Genomic DNA, 16,703 nt, shown 5'->3' on the forward strand with positions numbered 1-16,703 from the left:
CAGCACTTGGCTACCTTTGTCCCTCCAAATGGTGTGGGAGGACAGGGTCAGGAGCATTTTAGTCATCTGTAATAGTATGTGCTCTAAGAAGGTTAAAGGTCAGAGCAGCCTGTGCTTCTTTAAACAATAGTATTACAGTGTAGCTCCACTATCTCCCTTTTCCCCATCTGAGTGAGCATCCAGTCCTCTTTAGAACAGCACAAAAGCAAAGGTGTGAGCCGCAGTCTGTGTCCAGGAGGACCTACACTGGATTTAGCCACCTTTTAGGTCGAAAGAGGATTACCTGACAAACTGCCATCTTTCTCCAAAAAGGAAGAGGAACAAAAATTGAAACTTAAAGATTAATAGCAGATTCTCAGCATCATTTCTTCGCCCCTGAATTCCCCTTTTTCTGGATCCAGCTAAATTCCCACAAGTCCGGGGATTGTGATGTGAACACTCTGTAGCAGTTACCTACCACAAGACTTTATACTGTACTGTATTATTCAGTTTATCGGCGACATTTTACAGAGAAAAAATGGTGCACGTCCCATTCTTCACCTTGAGATAAATTGTTTTATTCTGGGTTTTTTTATGAATGAAAGGAGAATATAGAAAGGGCGTTTAAATGGTCATGGTAATTGTGTGTGTGTGTGTGTGTGTGTGTGTGTGTGTGTGTGTGTGTGTGTGTGTGTGTGTGTGAGAGAGAAACATTACTTACCCAGAAGTAGCCTTGAGGTAAGGAGGTGCTCGCTGCAGAGAAGCCCAACAATGCACAGTGAACACGATTGTGGAGGGCAGCTTCAAGCTACAAGAGACAAAATGAATATTGATTTAATAGGTATCATGGCTCAATGCTGCAACCGCAGTTTTTAGTTCTTTCGATGTAGTCTCAAGAAAAGTCTTAAGCGTGTATCTCATTTGCTGTGAGTGTGAACAATCTGTGTCTTAAATAGCAATTGTATGCGTCGAATGCTAAAAGAAAAAACAATGATATGAACAAGCCCTCAATGTCCGTATTTGTATATAACCTGCAGGTGTTCAATATTAGATTGCTTTCTACTAGCTAGATGCTAAGATCAAAAGACACTTAAAACAAAAGCTTGATATTTCAGTCAGTACTGCATTGGAGGCAAACATTAGGATTTTGGCCTAGTTTTAGCTTTCTCTACAGAATTCTTATTTTTATACCATTAGATTTGATTTCATGCCTAGTTTTGGTACTTTTAGTTTGACTTCTTTTAGAAACCAAACTGTCCGCTCACAAAGGTCCGAAAGATGCAACTCCTGAGCCAAGGCAGTTTTCAGACTAGTTATTACCAATACATAAAATCGTACTTAAAGGGAAAATAAATCCATATTCCTTTAACATATAGCAGATTTGTTTGCCTGGAACGAAGTGATGAAGGCTGACATTTGCAGTGTGAAGCCTGTGGCTGATGCATCAAACCCCACCGTGGTAAAAGCTGCTCTTCCCACCAGCGATCCATCTGGTAGGAAATGATTATTATTTTGGTGTATGACCGCTAAGGCTGGGCCATGTGAAAGACAAACCAGCTAATTGTGTGTTGTTGGGGTGGTGGGGTGGGGTTGGTGGGTTTGAAATGAAGGAGGGAGGGAGGGATTGAGGGAAGAGAGGGTCAGCGATGAGCACCGCACGTCTTTAACTGTCGTCCTCCGCGGCGGCAAGCATCAATCACAGGTAATTTATCACCTCTCCTGGCCAGGACCCTCCCCCTTTTCTCTCTTGTTGTGTGTGTTTGTAAACACTAAACAAAACAACAAATGGATACTGGCCAGATCGTTGCTCTCCCCATCTACACGGCAAGGCTATTTCCCCCCCACGTGTCTGTCTCCATCTATATAAATTCACTACGCAGATGCATGGTTTGTCCTCTCTATCAATCTCTCAGTCCCACTTTCCCATTTCTCATTCCCATATTTCACTCTTTTTATATGCCTGCTCTTTTTCCTCTGTCTGTTGTCTTTTTTCTCCCACTCCCCTTCTGCTAGCCCACCGAGTAGTGACATGTTTTTTTGATAGGTAATTAAGTGACAGCCTTAATAGTGTCCATATGGCAGCCCTGTGGTTAAAAGAGAGAGAGAGCGAGAGAGAGTGGCGAATTGAGAGTTGCGGTGGACCAGAGGGACTGGAGCACTACAACGGACGCTGCTGGTAGTTCGATGGCGGGTGGATTTTATCAGTCACCTGAGACTGGCAAGCATTGTAGGCCAATCTTCTCAGACCTAGATTGCTTTATATGTTAGCACTCTCTAGAGACAGTCTGGCAATAATAGTGGGATCTATCCTCTCTATCAGAACAGTCCCATCACAAATTCATGGTATTCAAAGGCAGGAATATGCACTGAAAGAGCTGATGTGTAAATTAAGAGGCTTGTTTCTTAATAACATACCCACCATTTGAAGAAAAAATGGATGCCTACTCTTGTAAAATGACTAAATGAAGAGGATCTCATTTTGGAAATTTGTACAAGTAATTAGCTATTTGCTAATGGCAGCCCTATTATTCTTTAAAAAGTTAAACAGCACAGCTTAGCGTTTAGGACCGTTCTTAAAATACACACAATCAGGAAATAATTAGCATGAAACATATTTTCTATGTACTTAATTTGGAATGAAACATTTCGACTGTTCGCAAAGCAACATCTTGTATCACTGGGCTTGAGGATACTGAGGCGAAGATAGATTGTGTTCCCACTAAAGTGCAGACAGTGACTATGATCAATACAGTAAACCACTGGTCTACTTATTGAACTCCTTTAAACAGCCAATGGAAGGAATCTGGTTGAACCAAACAACAAAGGCTGTGCGGATCATTTCAACCTGTGAATGTCCAAATTAATTTCACAAAGGAAATGTGCTCTTCAGCAATGACCATCTCAGTGGCGATCCAACTGCTAATAAGATATTACTGAGGCACCATTTAAAAATCAATGAGATCCAAGCTTTCTCCAAGTCAATTGCCTGTCTTGTTTATAGCACTCTGTGCATGTGTATGTGTGTGTGTGCATGTGTGTGCGTGTGTGTGTGTGTGTGTGTGTGTGTGTGTGTGTGTGTGTGTGTAGGTGTGAACTTGAAAAGCTGAAGCTATTCCCAGGTGTGGAGGCAGGAGCAGAGGAAGGTGAGCCTGTAAGCCGGATGAGGGAGGTTTGATGGAGGACTGTGGGGAGCGTGGGTAGGAAAAAGGAGGAAACGGACAGGTGAGCTAATTAAAGCGAGATTTGTTAATGTGATGAGAGCTGCTGGTTACCAATGACCCAATGGTCGACAGAGAGTCCGCCCCACCCATTACCCCAAGAGGGCGCCAGCCCATATGCTGGTTCCAGGTGGCAATGGTTAGCAGAGGAGCATCCATTGCTTTCCTGGAAGATAAATGTAAAATGTGTGTAATTACCCATTCCGGCAGGATAGAATGGATGGGACCATTTATTGTGGCTGTCTTTTGTCTACTGTGAACATCTTCTGCCTAGCTACACACACCCACAGCTTTTGGCTCTGTATGTCAACAAATTGTTGTTGTGGTTATTGCTAGTTGTCTAATATGACAGCGTAGGGTTTTAATGATTCATGCTAGTGGTGTCAGTCTGTCAGAGCAGCATCCCCTTGGTAACTTCCCCCAAATCCAATTAATGTTGTTTTACTTCCCAAGGATATTCAGGTGCACTGATTTATTTTCCTTACAGCAATATTCCTCTGTAAGCACTGTAAAATCTTCTTCCAAATATGTGGGGGATTTACCAACATCACATTTGTGACAACTGCTATCCAAAAATGGTCCATGCATCATATCCACCAGAGGCCCATAATGTTATCAATGACAAGACACACTGCAGCCAGCATTACATTGTTTGGCCTGCACCATGCTTATGTAATGGATTCTCTTTATTAAAAAGAATTCTCTATAGTCACTTATGAAATACTGCATTAAGTGAAACTCCTGAGCACACAGTTCTGCGCTGTTCAAAAGAAAAAAAATGAGTTTGCAAATACTATATATTGCACTGTGTAGCCTGTTGTAAATCAAATAACAAATATTATCTCCATAAACGGCATGCGTACAGAGAACTGGGGACTGCATCTTAGACCCAGGGGGAAAAAAATATGGCTGTAGGTTCTAATTCCACAGTCACAGTGCCTTCCCCCAATTCCACATACCAACAATCTTTTACACGCACTAACAAGCACTAATAGAAAACTTCCACTGTTTATTAACTGGTAATTGACTGGTACTGGCGCTCCCTCCCCACTGCCGTAGGCTACAGGCAGGCCGGTCGCAGAGTGAAAAGCCAGTCAACTTGAAATGACTTACATCCAGGGCAGTGCTACAGGTAATGCACACTAAACAAGCTACTAGCATGAGATATTCTGCAAAGTTGCTGCTCGGGTTATCAAGAAGGCACGCTCTGATGGAAAGTGGCATTTCTTCATTGATTTATTCATAATATATAAAACGACGCCAGGTTTGTTAACCATGCTTCATTTGGATTTGACCTTTTATGTCAAAATATGTTGTGTAACTCTAAGGCCAGCTACACACTGGTTGCGTCATGTGAGCGTGTCAGCTGCGTGGCGTGTCCGTCTATTTTGGCTCCCATATTAACAGGTTAGAGTTTACACACTGCCTGCGTGACACGCACGTCTCAGGCGCGGAAAAACGCATGCATGCTAGAAATAGAACCAACGCCTATTTTTCACGCAACACGCAAGCGTGTTGGAAGCGTTTCCAGGCAAAATAGAATACAAAAAGATGTTTATGTCATTTTGACACAAATACATATTAATAAATGACATGTTGATGTTTGAAAGTCTCTAGTTTTTGACATAAATGCAGATATAAATGTAATAAAAATAAAATTTTCAAATATTGCACCTGTCAATACGAACGAAATATTCTGTAGCCTATTTTGCCGTCAATACTGCCGACGTTGTCTTTGCTGTCATCAAATCAGTATATATTTATGTTTAACATGAAGTATAAGACTGCTTGAGTGCAGTAAATCATTGGGAAACATACATGTGTACAGACAAGGCTAGCAGCAGCAGCGCCGGGTCAGACACATTTCTGGTGTGTAAAGACAGAAAAATCCATGCAGCTGACACGCAACAGAAACGCCATGCTCACGCCACGCAGGCAGTGTGTAGCCGGCCTAACAGGTATGTCTGCTATGGATGCTCAACATCTATCCCGCACTAAAACTTGTTCTGCAGCTGTCCCTAATTTAGTAACCGATTTTTGATCTTGCACCAAAATTCCCTTCAAACGGCCAATATACAGTATAACCATACTGTGCATTTGGACAATACTCTAAGACATAGAAGGAAGAAAGTAAGACCCTTCCTACCTTCCTTCTTTAATTTCTTACAGATGTTTTCCTCAAGTCCTAGAAATTCTGACTGAAGTGGTAAGCAAGCAAAACATGACAACAATAAAACTGACAGTTATACTGTTAATAAAAAGTAATCAAGAATGGGGAGAATGTTGCCCAAAAACAATCAGTGCAACTGGGAAAAGATCTGTGGAAAAACTGAAAAACAGGTGAAAAAACTATATAAATGTTTAGCAATGAGGATGACTGAGTCAAATTACCAGGTGCGCCATGGATGTCGACCTCAGCAACTACTAACTATAAAGATACAATTTGCCTGTTGTCAGCATTAGCACAACACTTTGCGATGGTTAGCTTGTTACCTGTGACGATATATGCAGGGGACATACAGCTCGTCATACGTTTCCCCAACGTATATGTGCTAATAAAAGAAAATAGAAATACATGAATAAATTTAGATTTAAAAAGCAATAACTGCATGAGAACATGTTGTTGACGAGTCTCGAATCTCGAGTCTGAAGTCTTTTGGGTCGAGTCCGAGTCAAGTCTGAAGTCAGATTCCGATGGAATCCTAATTTCTGAAACGATTCCAAGTAGGAATCGGGTTCTCGATGCCCAACCCTAATCTCAGCAAAACATTGTTTTCTCATTATCGGTTTTCCAATACATCACACTATCATAATTAACCTAATACAAAAGGACAACAGGATCAAAGTTGGAACTTGATTTTCATGTTATGATTTCATGAGCTCGATGTCACCCCGCGATTTAAATTCCACCAGCATCTACAAGCCGAGATCAAAGGGCCAACCACCTGCTGTGGTTGCAGGCCCACGTTACGTTCAGAATATTCAAAGTCATTTGAAGACAATAAGATTAAACCATGTGCACGAGAGGGCTGAGTAGACAGTCCGATTTTTAACTCTTGATAGGCCCTGTATCACGTCCTTTAGAGGTGGTTAGGACTTGCGGCAAAAACCATATGGCTATCAGCTTATTATTAAAACCGGCTCAGGACATTTCCCTCAATTTAATAACCACCGTCTGTACAGTAACGATTACCTGTCTCCCCTGGCTATGCCACAGATCATATCAGCAATAAGTGGAATGAAGTTGGAGAGTGGTTTTGCATATCGCTGCTCAGAGCCACAGCCTGACATTGGTAGGACATCACAAACTCATATTCATGACTCAACTGAGATTTTCTTCCTCGTGTCCTTCACCGCTTCTAGAACGATTGCAACACGGCCAACAAATGTGATGCAAATTCGCTGTGTCGCTATGCCCCCTCTTCTCACTCACTCACTCACACACACACACACACACACACACACACACACACACACACACACACACACACACACCGCTGACTCCTGCGGCCATGGCAATTCCAACTCTGGATGAAAGCCGTGTACTGCCCCTGCATTAATGGGTTCAAAAGAGGACTACGGGCCAAAACCTCTCTGTGTAGTCAATCACTTCCTCCATCTTCACTTCCATTTTGCCAGAGACAGGAAACATCAGCACAGGGCCCAGACAAGCTTCGCTTGAGCGATCTTTACCAACCTCAAAGACAGAAACTGACACAACGGTTTGTCAACATGGAGTACAAGATGAAACCCTGGGCACAAGAGTGGACAAGGCTTTCTATAATCCTTAATATCAGATGGCAGGAAACGCAGAACAAAGGGAGCTCTGGTGCCAGCTCACTCCAAGCCATGTGGTGGTTACAGCTACTTTTGCCAAGGAAGCTCTGCACATCAAGGAGCACCTTCCGAATTTGAATCTGCCCCTTGCAATCCTTGGATCCTAATTCTGTGGCGGCCTGCTTGGCATGGCATGAGACAAACACAAAGCACAACTGTTTCACAAATACTAATCAGACTGTTTAACCACCACACTTTAGGCCCATTGTTTCAAGCATGTATTTTGAGATTTTAAAACAAATCAACAATGATTTAACCGTCTTGTATGGATCAACTAGCCTGGTATAACAGACTAATTAGCAAATTAGTATCATTCTGGAACCTCTTTTGATTTCAAAGGGGAGATATCAACAGCGCAGACCAAAATACACCTGGACGCAATTGAATCAGCCTGTTCTCACGAACCATTCGTTCAAAAAGCTACAAAAAGTTAAGCACTGTAATTCGGAAGCATTCCGCGTTTTGTTGTTGTTGTTGCTGTATGCACCGCATTGACTGCTGCTGTATAAGAACACGGCTGGCCGCGTATGGAGCAGGCCGGGGTGGATGGGTGGATGGGTGGGCGTTAACATACAGGACTTGTAAGCCAGGGAGCGGTGTTCGCTTCCCAGGGAAAACAAAAGACTTTCACCCAGGAAATGCGTGTTCCTAGGTAGTTTCAATCCAAACCACAATCTTTTTCCTAAACTTAACTAGTCATTTTGGTGCCTAAACTTAACTTTCGCCGCCGCATAACGCTCACATTTTATGGCCTAAACTTAACCGTAATGTCCGCTGAAACGACCGGCAGCTTGCGGTGCTCTGTACCCGGTTCAAAGTCACCTATTTTCGGGTAACTGAACCACCAAACACCGCTGATACGACAGAGCACCATGCAGAGCACTGTGGCGGCATCACAGAGCTCTGTAGTGGCAAGAATATGGATTCATATTTGATCAGCAATGCCTATTTTGACAGTTTGATTTGAGTTTTGTGAGCCTAGGGTGTTGCACTGGACGAACCTACAGGACGATGCCGCTCCTTTGTCAAACATCTCCTCAAACACGCCCATATTAAATAAATGGAGGGGAGCCAGACGTATCTGCCAGAGCAAATGAAACATGAGCTCGCAGATTTGTCTGGTTTCGAGGCTACGGATCATCAATTTCATGACAGAAATGAAAAAGCAAAGATCAACTCATTAGTTTAAACATACAGCAATTAAACTGAGTGAAAACACTTTCTAATCACATACAAGTTCAAATTTGCACCTACTTTAAAAGAGAGCAGAAGGTAAAGACAACCTGTCCTCAAATCTTTCAACACTGGCCAACAACAATAAATTAAGCAGCGTTCAGAGTGGTAAGGTTAGTTGTCTATGTCTTGCAAGCATGTAGCAGGAAGACTGCAACAAGCACTGCAACAGACAGGATTGGTTTGGCATAATAGGAAATCAAAAAGGAAAGAGGGCTTTCTTCCCTTTTCCTTTTGAATTGATGCAGTTCTTGCCTATTGTCCTCTCCACATTGATGCATAATCACAGAGGAAGAATGTGACTGAATTAGCACATTTAGCATATCTGCAGGATTTCCCTTCTGGGTGCATAATTTGTTCCTGCATGCTATCTTGACAAGTACAGAGTGAGCAGAAACCCAGAGAAGGAGGACTCTACTCTGAGGCATTGCTAGAGTGCCTATGATTCCCTGTAATTAGTATGTTAACTGTCACAGCAACAGATCAGGCCTTCTGCAAATGACCTCGCTGTCAAGCGATGGGTGTGTCTACCCCATTCATGTATATGTCTATGTGTGTGTGTGTGTGTATATATATATATATATATATATATATATATATAAAAAGGCGGTGCACTACCCCCTATTGGCAAGGAGAGTAATGAAAAGAAAAGGAAATGCACAGCATGGAAGCCAGACGTACTTACAGTGTACGCAAAGCATATAACTACTATGTAGTTACCATGTAAATTATAATAAAACACCTCAACTTACATGCAGTAATTGAATCTCCTTAGTACAACCTAACTGGGAAAATCAGACGTAGTAGTTTAAAAAAAAAGAAAAACACCTTTATCCTGTGATTAAAGCAGCAAATTAAAAACCTCAAATCCTTTTCACCATCCCTGTTCCAGCTGTTTAGTAAATTAACTGAAAGCTTAGGCAGGTTGCACGTGTTGTTATGATGACATGACTACATTAGCATGCTGATGCTAACACAGCCTCTTGGGTATTTACACTATTCATTTCAACACACACTGCTGTCCTGGCCAATAAGTGGTAGGGAGAAGAAGGCTGTACTGTTGGCAGCCATCATAGTATAACTCCTCTATGCTCCAATGTTACTAGTAACATCATCTACTATAAAAAAAATAATAATAATACATTTATTTTGGAACACTAGAAAGTCTGTACCATTAAAATGGTACAGTATCTGGTATCTGTATCAGTATCTGGACAAATTGAACATATCTAATAAGCTCTGAACACGTATGTTTGTGTGAATTTTTTGTCTTCACAATTTGAACTCTGCAATAGAAATGATCCGCTAGTGCTTACATTGGAATTTTTACATATTGTGATGCATCTTCAGATGTCCCTAAAATCAGTACAACCTAGTCTAAAAGGTTATGTAAGTCAATAAACCATAATAACTAATAAAAGTATTGAAATTGTGTCAAAATGCAAAAATCGGACACCTGTTTTCATCAACTTATACTAAATAAACACGAAAAACATATCGATCTGAAGATTTCTTAATGTAGAAACATGAACTAAATATTTATTAACACTCCATATGATTTTTTTGAACTATGTTTTAGTTTTTGAGATATGCTCATTTTAATGAGCAGACTGTAAAGGCAAGAGTTTCATCTGCAATAGAATAGTGTCACGCTGTTTTGAGAGACAACATAATGATGTGAAATACAGAAGCCTCAGCTTTCTGCTGCAAAAAGAATGAATGATCTGGCTGTTATGGTTCTTATTTATTTAGATCAATTTATACAGAATCATGTAAACAACAATTTCCTGCGGCCACCTGGCACAGATCTTCAACAGGGGGTCCGGGATTGGGTGAAGTTAAATTATAACATGATGTGTTCAAATGTAATCTTGTAAAATGTAGTTTTGGCCTAGAAAATGAAATAAATACAGTTATTCAAGGAGATGTTTTTTTTTTATATAAGCTTGAAATAAATAGAGGGAATGTTGACCATTACAAAAGCTGCATTTGTTGTCAATTTCTGAAACTTTATTGAAATATACATTTGTTTGGATATATGTATTGTGTACAAAAGTTGTATGCAATAACTAGGTCCTCTGTCAGTCTGTGTCTGTAAAGATGTTGTCCCAAATGGCTTTCCCTCTTGGAGATATTTTCCTTGCATCATAAAGTGCATTTTGTATATGTTTGTTATTGCATTTTGGGTTCATTGTTATTATTGCAGAATAATAATGAGCCCAGTTGTTTCAATTTCAGCAGCAGAATAGAAATGGCAGTAATAGTGGGCAAGGGAAGTGTGTAGCACATTTCCTACACAAAGCAGGCATTCAGAATTTTTTTTGTGGAGGCCTGTGCCCCACAATTATTATTTGAGTTCAATAAAGTTGACTGCTGATGCTGCTTAGTCAAGGCAGACTAGATCTAAAAAGAACGCCTGACCTCTGTACACTCCTGGTACATTAGTGCAAGATGTACTGTAACTGTGAAACTGTCACAACTCTCTCAGAGTTCTACGCAGATGCCAAAGTTTTGACTTCTGCCCTGACCTCAGCGAGAGGTCCTCTTTGATCCGGAGTGTTAAGCAGTCAGAGCTTGTGTGCTGTCACTGCCCCCTGTATTTGTGACAGTGACAGGTTTGGTGCGTCTGGAGTTCCAGCGACAGGTCTACTGTGATCCAGCTTCACACAGAGAAATTAGATTGACACTTCCTCCTGCATTCTCATATTCTGCACATATTCCCCTTTGAACTCAGAGGATGAGCAGCAGTGGTCTGTTTTTTTGTGGAGAGAACTATGGTACCGAAATGCACACCGCGATTTGATGTAGGTGCAGGTATCAACAGTACATTTCAACAAGCACAGTTCATCAAATGAAAATTGATCCGGAGATATGTTATACTGAATTTCATACCATCTCTGCAGAGTGCACTTTGCAAGAACCCATCAGAGCAGTTTTATAGAACATGGAAACGTGTTAGTGTCTATGAATTTAATATTAAAGAGCGCAGCTGTGCATTTGGGTAGTAGATGCCACATTAGGGTTCCTGCTTCATGTCCTGAAAACATCAGCTTGATATTTGGTGAGCATCTATTTTAATAAATTAAAATAATAGCAAAACAATGTGTCCTCCAAAACTTAAAATGCCAACTATGCAATGGAAATCAAACTACACTTGTCAAAAGTATCAATACTTTTTCATCGAATGTTTAAAATGATATGATCTCCATCAATCATACATTTGACAGTATTGAAAGAAGAAGAAGAGCATTAAATATTTGAATATAAATCAAATATTTAAAAAAATAAGGAGAGGAAGAGTGACGGGCTCAAATATACGCTCCGTGGACAGCTGCTGGCGGGCTTGTGTCGGTCGCACGGACACAAACGGTTCTGGGAAAGTTAATATATTACTATTACATCAATATTGTGATATGAGACTAGATATCCTCTTAGATTTTGGATGTCATAATATTGTAATATGACATAAGTGTCGTCTTTTCCTGGTTTTACAGGCTGCATTACAGTAAAGTGATGTCATTTTCTAAAATTACTAGACTTACTAGCTGTTCTATTATTTGCCTTTACCCACTTAGTCATTATATCCACATTACTGCTGATTATTCATCACAAATCCTATTGTGTAAATATGTTGTGAAAGCACCAACTGTCAAGCCTACAATATCGCTGCAATATCGATATCGAAGTATTTGGTCAAAAATATCGTGATATTTGATTTTCTCCATATCGACCAGCCCTAGCTGTATGTGTCCACGACAATGCACGCAACATCGTGGCTGCACAACCAATACAAGTCTGCAGCTGTTCGCATCCATTGCCTGCTCGTCGGTTAACAGTTATTAATCGGTTAACGAGAGTCGGCTATTGGTGAGAGAGAAAGAAAAATCTAAATTAGCATCCCTAGTATGAAACATGAGGAGAGTGACAGCATCGTGGCAAGGAGATGAAGGATAAGATACAAGGTGATTGCAGGGAGCGGTATGAGGACAGGCATTTACAACATCTTCTTAACACCGCAACCTTCCAGCATCCCAGGTTCAAGGACAGTTATGTCAAGCAGGAAAAAGAAGGCAAACAAGGTATTCTGGATCAGACAGTGACATTGCCCAGGAGGAAGGAGGACCACAGCAGCCTCAGCCATCACAGGATGCTGCTGAGCAACAGGCGAAGAAAGCCAGGACTGATTTAAAAAGCCTGCTGTTGAGTATTCGAGGGGAGAAAAAGGATGAGCAAGGAGAGGACCTATTGCCAGTGCAGGGTGCATCCCAAAGGTATACTAGTATACAGCAAAATGCCAAAGTGCAGAGGAGGATCCACTTAAAGCACAAGTAATAACACTTTTCAGAGTTTGCCCGAACATATTTGTGAATTTCTGCCTCAAGCTGTGAATCTGAGTGGGTCCTTAGCGCCTCTGGCTTCATTTGCAGCCCAAGATGGTCAACTGTTCCTGTCAAAGAACCTTATGATTGCAAAAAAAAAAAAGCTAAAGTAGCCTAAGTAAAACAAACCTTTCAACATCCAAGGTTTAGTACAGTCATTCAAGTTTTTGTTCTACTAATAATGTTCTTGTTTTATTGTATTTGTCCTTTATTCGTAGTAGTGCCCTTGTTTTATTTTATTTGTCCTTTATTTATACAGGGGAAACCACAGAGGCCGTTGTGCTGCATTCACAAGTGAAGCAACATTAAGAGAAAAAAAGAAATAACACTAAAATCAATAACAATGACATGAAGAATGTGTAGGCCTACAAGGTAAATGTATTACTATTAACTTTGTAGGTGATGAGTGACTTTTTCTGTACTAGTGCTGTTTGCAGGTTGTCAATTTTTTTTAAAAAAAAGACAAGAAATCTTATTTTGTGTGCCTAGGACTTTTTTTGCCATTGTATAGGAAGAGGCATTGAGTATTGTTTGTTCTATACTAGTATAATGTATAAACGTCATGCAGAAACTCACCTTTAGTTCATGAACATTGCGGGTTTTAATGGAAGGGAAGTAGAAAACACACATTAAACATGTCCCCTAAATTAAGTAGCTGATGGGTATCCACTGATGGAATTCTGGCAAGATTTGAGCATCGTTTGTGAAAATGATGATGAAGCAAAACACAGCCAAATAGAGAAACAGAGCATGGCACAGTCAGCATTGTTGGTCATCATCATTATTCATGTGACCCTGATAATCACAGAAACACCTGCATACTGTAGATTATCCTAGATTTATAAGCAGCAAGAGACAAGGAAAAAGAGAACTGATCTGGATGACGGTCAGGTCTGAGAGAGACCGGTAGGCTCACTGCAAACAGTCTCCCATCCTGCTGTTTGTGTTTTTCTGTTTGTAGGAAGGATATTACTGCAGAGTTAGAAAGAGAGCTGCTCTGCCCTGGCGGAGCTGTGGATAGAACAAGCTTTTTAATCCATGCAGTGGCATCTATTCTCGACAAATCAGAGAGGTGGCTGATATCTGCTACTCTAAAAGGTAGCAAACAACCTTCAAGAAGAACGGAGGGAGAAGCATTGCATAAGGTGTCAACAGGATGGCTTGAGCTAAAGAAATTAGAATAAAAAAGCAGGCTAGAGGGGGGAGAGGAAATAAATCAGAAATGCTTTGCATCAGGGAAAGGCCACCTTTTCACACTGTCCTTCTCCTTTTTAATCCATTTTTCATAAGACAGTATCGCATCTGTGATGTGCTACACACACACACACATACTCGCAGCCACGTGCATTTAGCCCATTACCTTCATCTTGACTTACTTCATCTGAGCCATTAAGTCATTATGCCTGTGAATCAGTCATTCACCAGACAATACTACGCACGTATGAATTCATTGCCGTTGCCAGGAGTTCCGCTCAACAAGCTCATTTTCTGTACATGCAGTCACTTTCATGTGGCTAGCTGAATGCACAGCGCTGCTCCGTTATCACTCCATCAGCAGGAAAGATGGATGACACAGCGAGTGAGAGGGACCTGCACAACATGCCCCCAAAAGCACCGGCTGGTCCAGTAAACACACGCAGACCCCAGTGACCCGGTACAGTGTGATTTCACCAGATGACAAAGACAGAAATGACCTATAACACGTATAATGGATTCTGAGACCAATTCTGACCCACTCCAAAAAGGAAAAGCCATACATAACTACATACATTAATAATAATGTTGATCTGATATATGAAAACTAGTGGAATGTATAAGGCGTGAGATGTGACTAGGCTTTGCGGGTTTCTGAGCTGAGACACAGAAGCTAATCCTCTCAGGAAAAGAGAAAGGAAGCTAACCCTGACGCAGCCCAAACCCTCTTCCAGTTTGTCATTCCGCACTTCAAAGCATACATGACGAAATCCCCCAAGGTATTATAAGAGCATAGCAGCCATCCTCAACCCTGTCCTAGCCTAATGCCTCATAAACGGAGTCTGGAAACATGTCCCTTTACTATTTCGAAAGTCTTTGTAGCTTTGGATCTTTAAGACCCTTTTAGAGTCGCAGAGGAAGAGGTGCTTTACTACTGGAGGAGATTTGTGAATCATTATGCAGCCAAGGGATTCCTGTACGCTCACCATGAAATACTGCACATACAGTATGCACATGCGACTCTTTGGGAATGTTTAGATCAGGACAGGAACCAGGCTATCGTCTTCATTGAAGCTCTGCTGAATGCGCATATATTAAAAAAAATACAGTGCACAAGAAAATACGTGTCCTAGATAGGGACAGGCACGTAATTTAAGCCATTCAGTGACACCATTGAATGCCACTTGTAATACAGCTTGCTGATTTTTTGGTTTCATAAATTGCATCCCTTATTGGTCTCCAGGCTTCACACTAACACTGCCTGCAGGGCAGAACTGAGAGAAACAGCTGAAACTCTGGTTTGATGAGACAGGGAACAGCATATATTAAGTTCTAGTTACTACCCTATCATGGTCAGGTAAAAACTCTCTGTATTTCTCAGCACTGTGAGTTGTATTGTCTGGTTTCGGTAGTGACATTACCGCGCTGGCGCACCGGACTGTTGCAATTTCTCCTGGGTTGGGCCCTTTTTTGAGTTAGATTGACTGGACTATTAGGCACAAAGGCTACAAATAACAGCACTGTCTGAATGTGATTTTTAAAATGTCTGTATGTACTTTCTGTTTCTGTAAGATATGAGTCAAAGATTCAGTCAAATTCTGAGCTGAATATTTGATCTATTCATCTGTAATAGTTAAAGGCCGAAAAAATGACATCACGCAAGACATTTTACTTGTGCAGGTAAAATAGTAATAGGTGTTCCATTTAACAGCTGATTATCCTGTAGAGAAATATGGTTCAGCTGTTACCCTTTCGACTATAGTATCTCCTATTAATCCCCTAACCAGACTATCTCACCCCCCTTTGGGCCATCTGCCAAACCTGCTCGTTTCATCTTTCAAAATGGCAGAGAGGGCAATGAAACAAAGCGTGCACTGACTCTTTAAACAACAAGGACCATCAGAATGTGGTTTGTCTATTAACCAAGATAGTGTCTGAATCTGTGTGTGTGTGTGTGTGAGAGAGAGAGAGGGAGAGAAAGAGAGGGAGAAATGAAAGAGATAAATTGAGAGGAGTCAGTCTGCCCCCCGCTGTTCTCACTCAGCTGACTTGTGATAAGGTTTATCTCCGGTGCCTAACGACTTCGCCCAGTAGCCCTGTCCAGCTCGTACCGAGTGGACCGGGGCTGCACAGCCAGGACGCAGCCAGCAGTGGGTTGAGCTCCCTTAGGTGACCTGTGCGTATTGTTCATGCTACGCTGCTTTAGAACTCTATTTTATGTAGGAAATGGCTTCGGCCCCTTCGGCCACATCTCTTTTAATCTGGGATTTCTTTTTTCTTGCCTCCTTTTCTTCATCCTTTCTACTCACTGTAACTCAGACTGCCAAGAAAAGCTGCAAGAGCTGGAGAAAGAGATGCTGCGGCGCTTTGGCACAGAGAGGCGTGTGTGTCCCAGAGGCAGTGGCTGAGGCAAAGATGGAGACACAGAGAGGGAGAGGGGGGACTGCTGCTGAGTTAAGCCCCTAATCACAGTCTGCTCTGCATGAAGGACTTAAAGTCACTCCATTTAATGCTACCTTCTCTTTAGTCAAAAACGGGAAAGAAATACTACAGCTTACCTCTTCAGCTTTCTGATACCTAGGCCCCTATTCCCATCACATACTCATTCTTGTGATGCACAGCAGTGCACAGCTACAGCATACAGTCAAACATACACAGATAAACATGCAACTCAAGCACATACATACATACTGTAGAGGCAGGGAAACTCACATGAACATACTGTATACTGTAGTTGCACACACAGCAATGCAAGCATAAATGTGTCCCATTCAAGAATCTCACTTTAGCCTTAATAACACGAGCGACCATCACAGGTCTTCACAGCAACGACTTGTGTGAGAACATACATGCTCAATTTAAT

At 41.4% G+C, this 16,703-nt stretch overlaps 1 protein-coding gene across 4 annotated transcripts in view; it reads right to left on the bottom strand.

The window, feature by feature from the left end:
- Window positions 1-16,703, bottom strand: part of arhgef10la (Rho guanine nucleotide exchange factor (GEF) 10-like a) — a 121,360-nt gene that overhangs the window by 25,032 nt on the left and 79,625 nt on the right. For all 4 annotated transcript variants that reach the window (XM_078249160.1, XM_078249159.1, XM_078249161.1 and 1 more), the window contains one exon: window positions 701-787. In XM_078249160.1, the coding sequence (XP_078105286.1) occupies window positions 701-787 (87 nt within the window). The remainder of the gene's footprint in view (window positions 1-700; window positions 788-16,703) is intronic.

The sequence above is a fragment of the Sander vitreus genome, chromosome 4 (assembly GCF_031162955.1).
Source record: "Sander vitreus isolate 19-12246 chromosome 4, sanVit1, whole genome shotgun sequence".
NCBI lineage: Eukaryota > Metazoa > Chordata > Actinopteri > Perciformes > Percidae > Sander > Sander vitreus.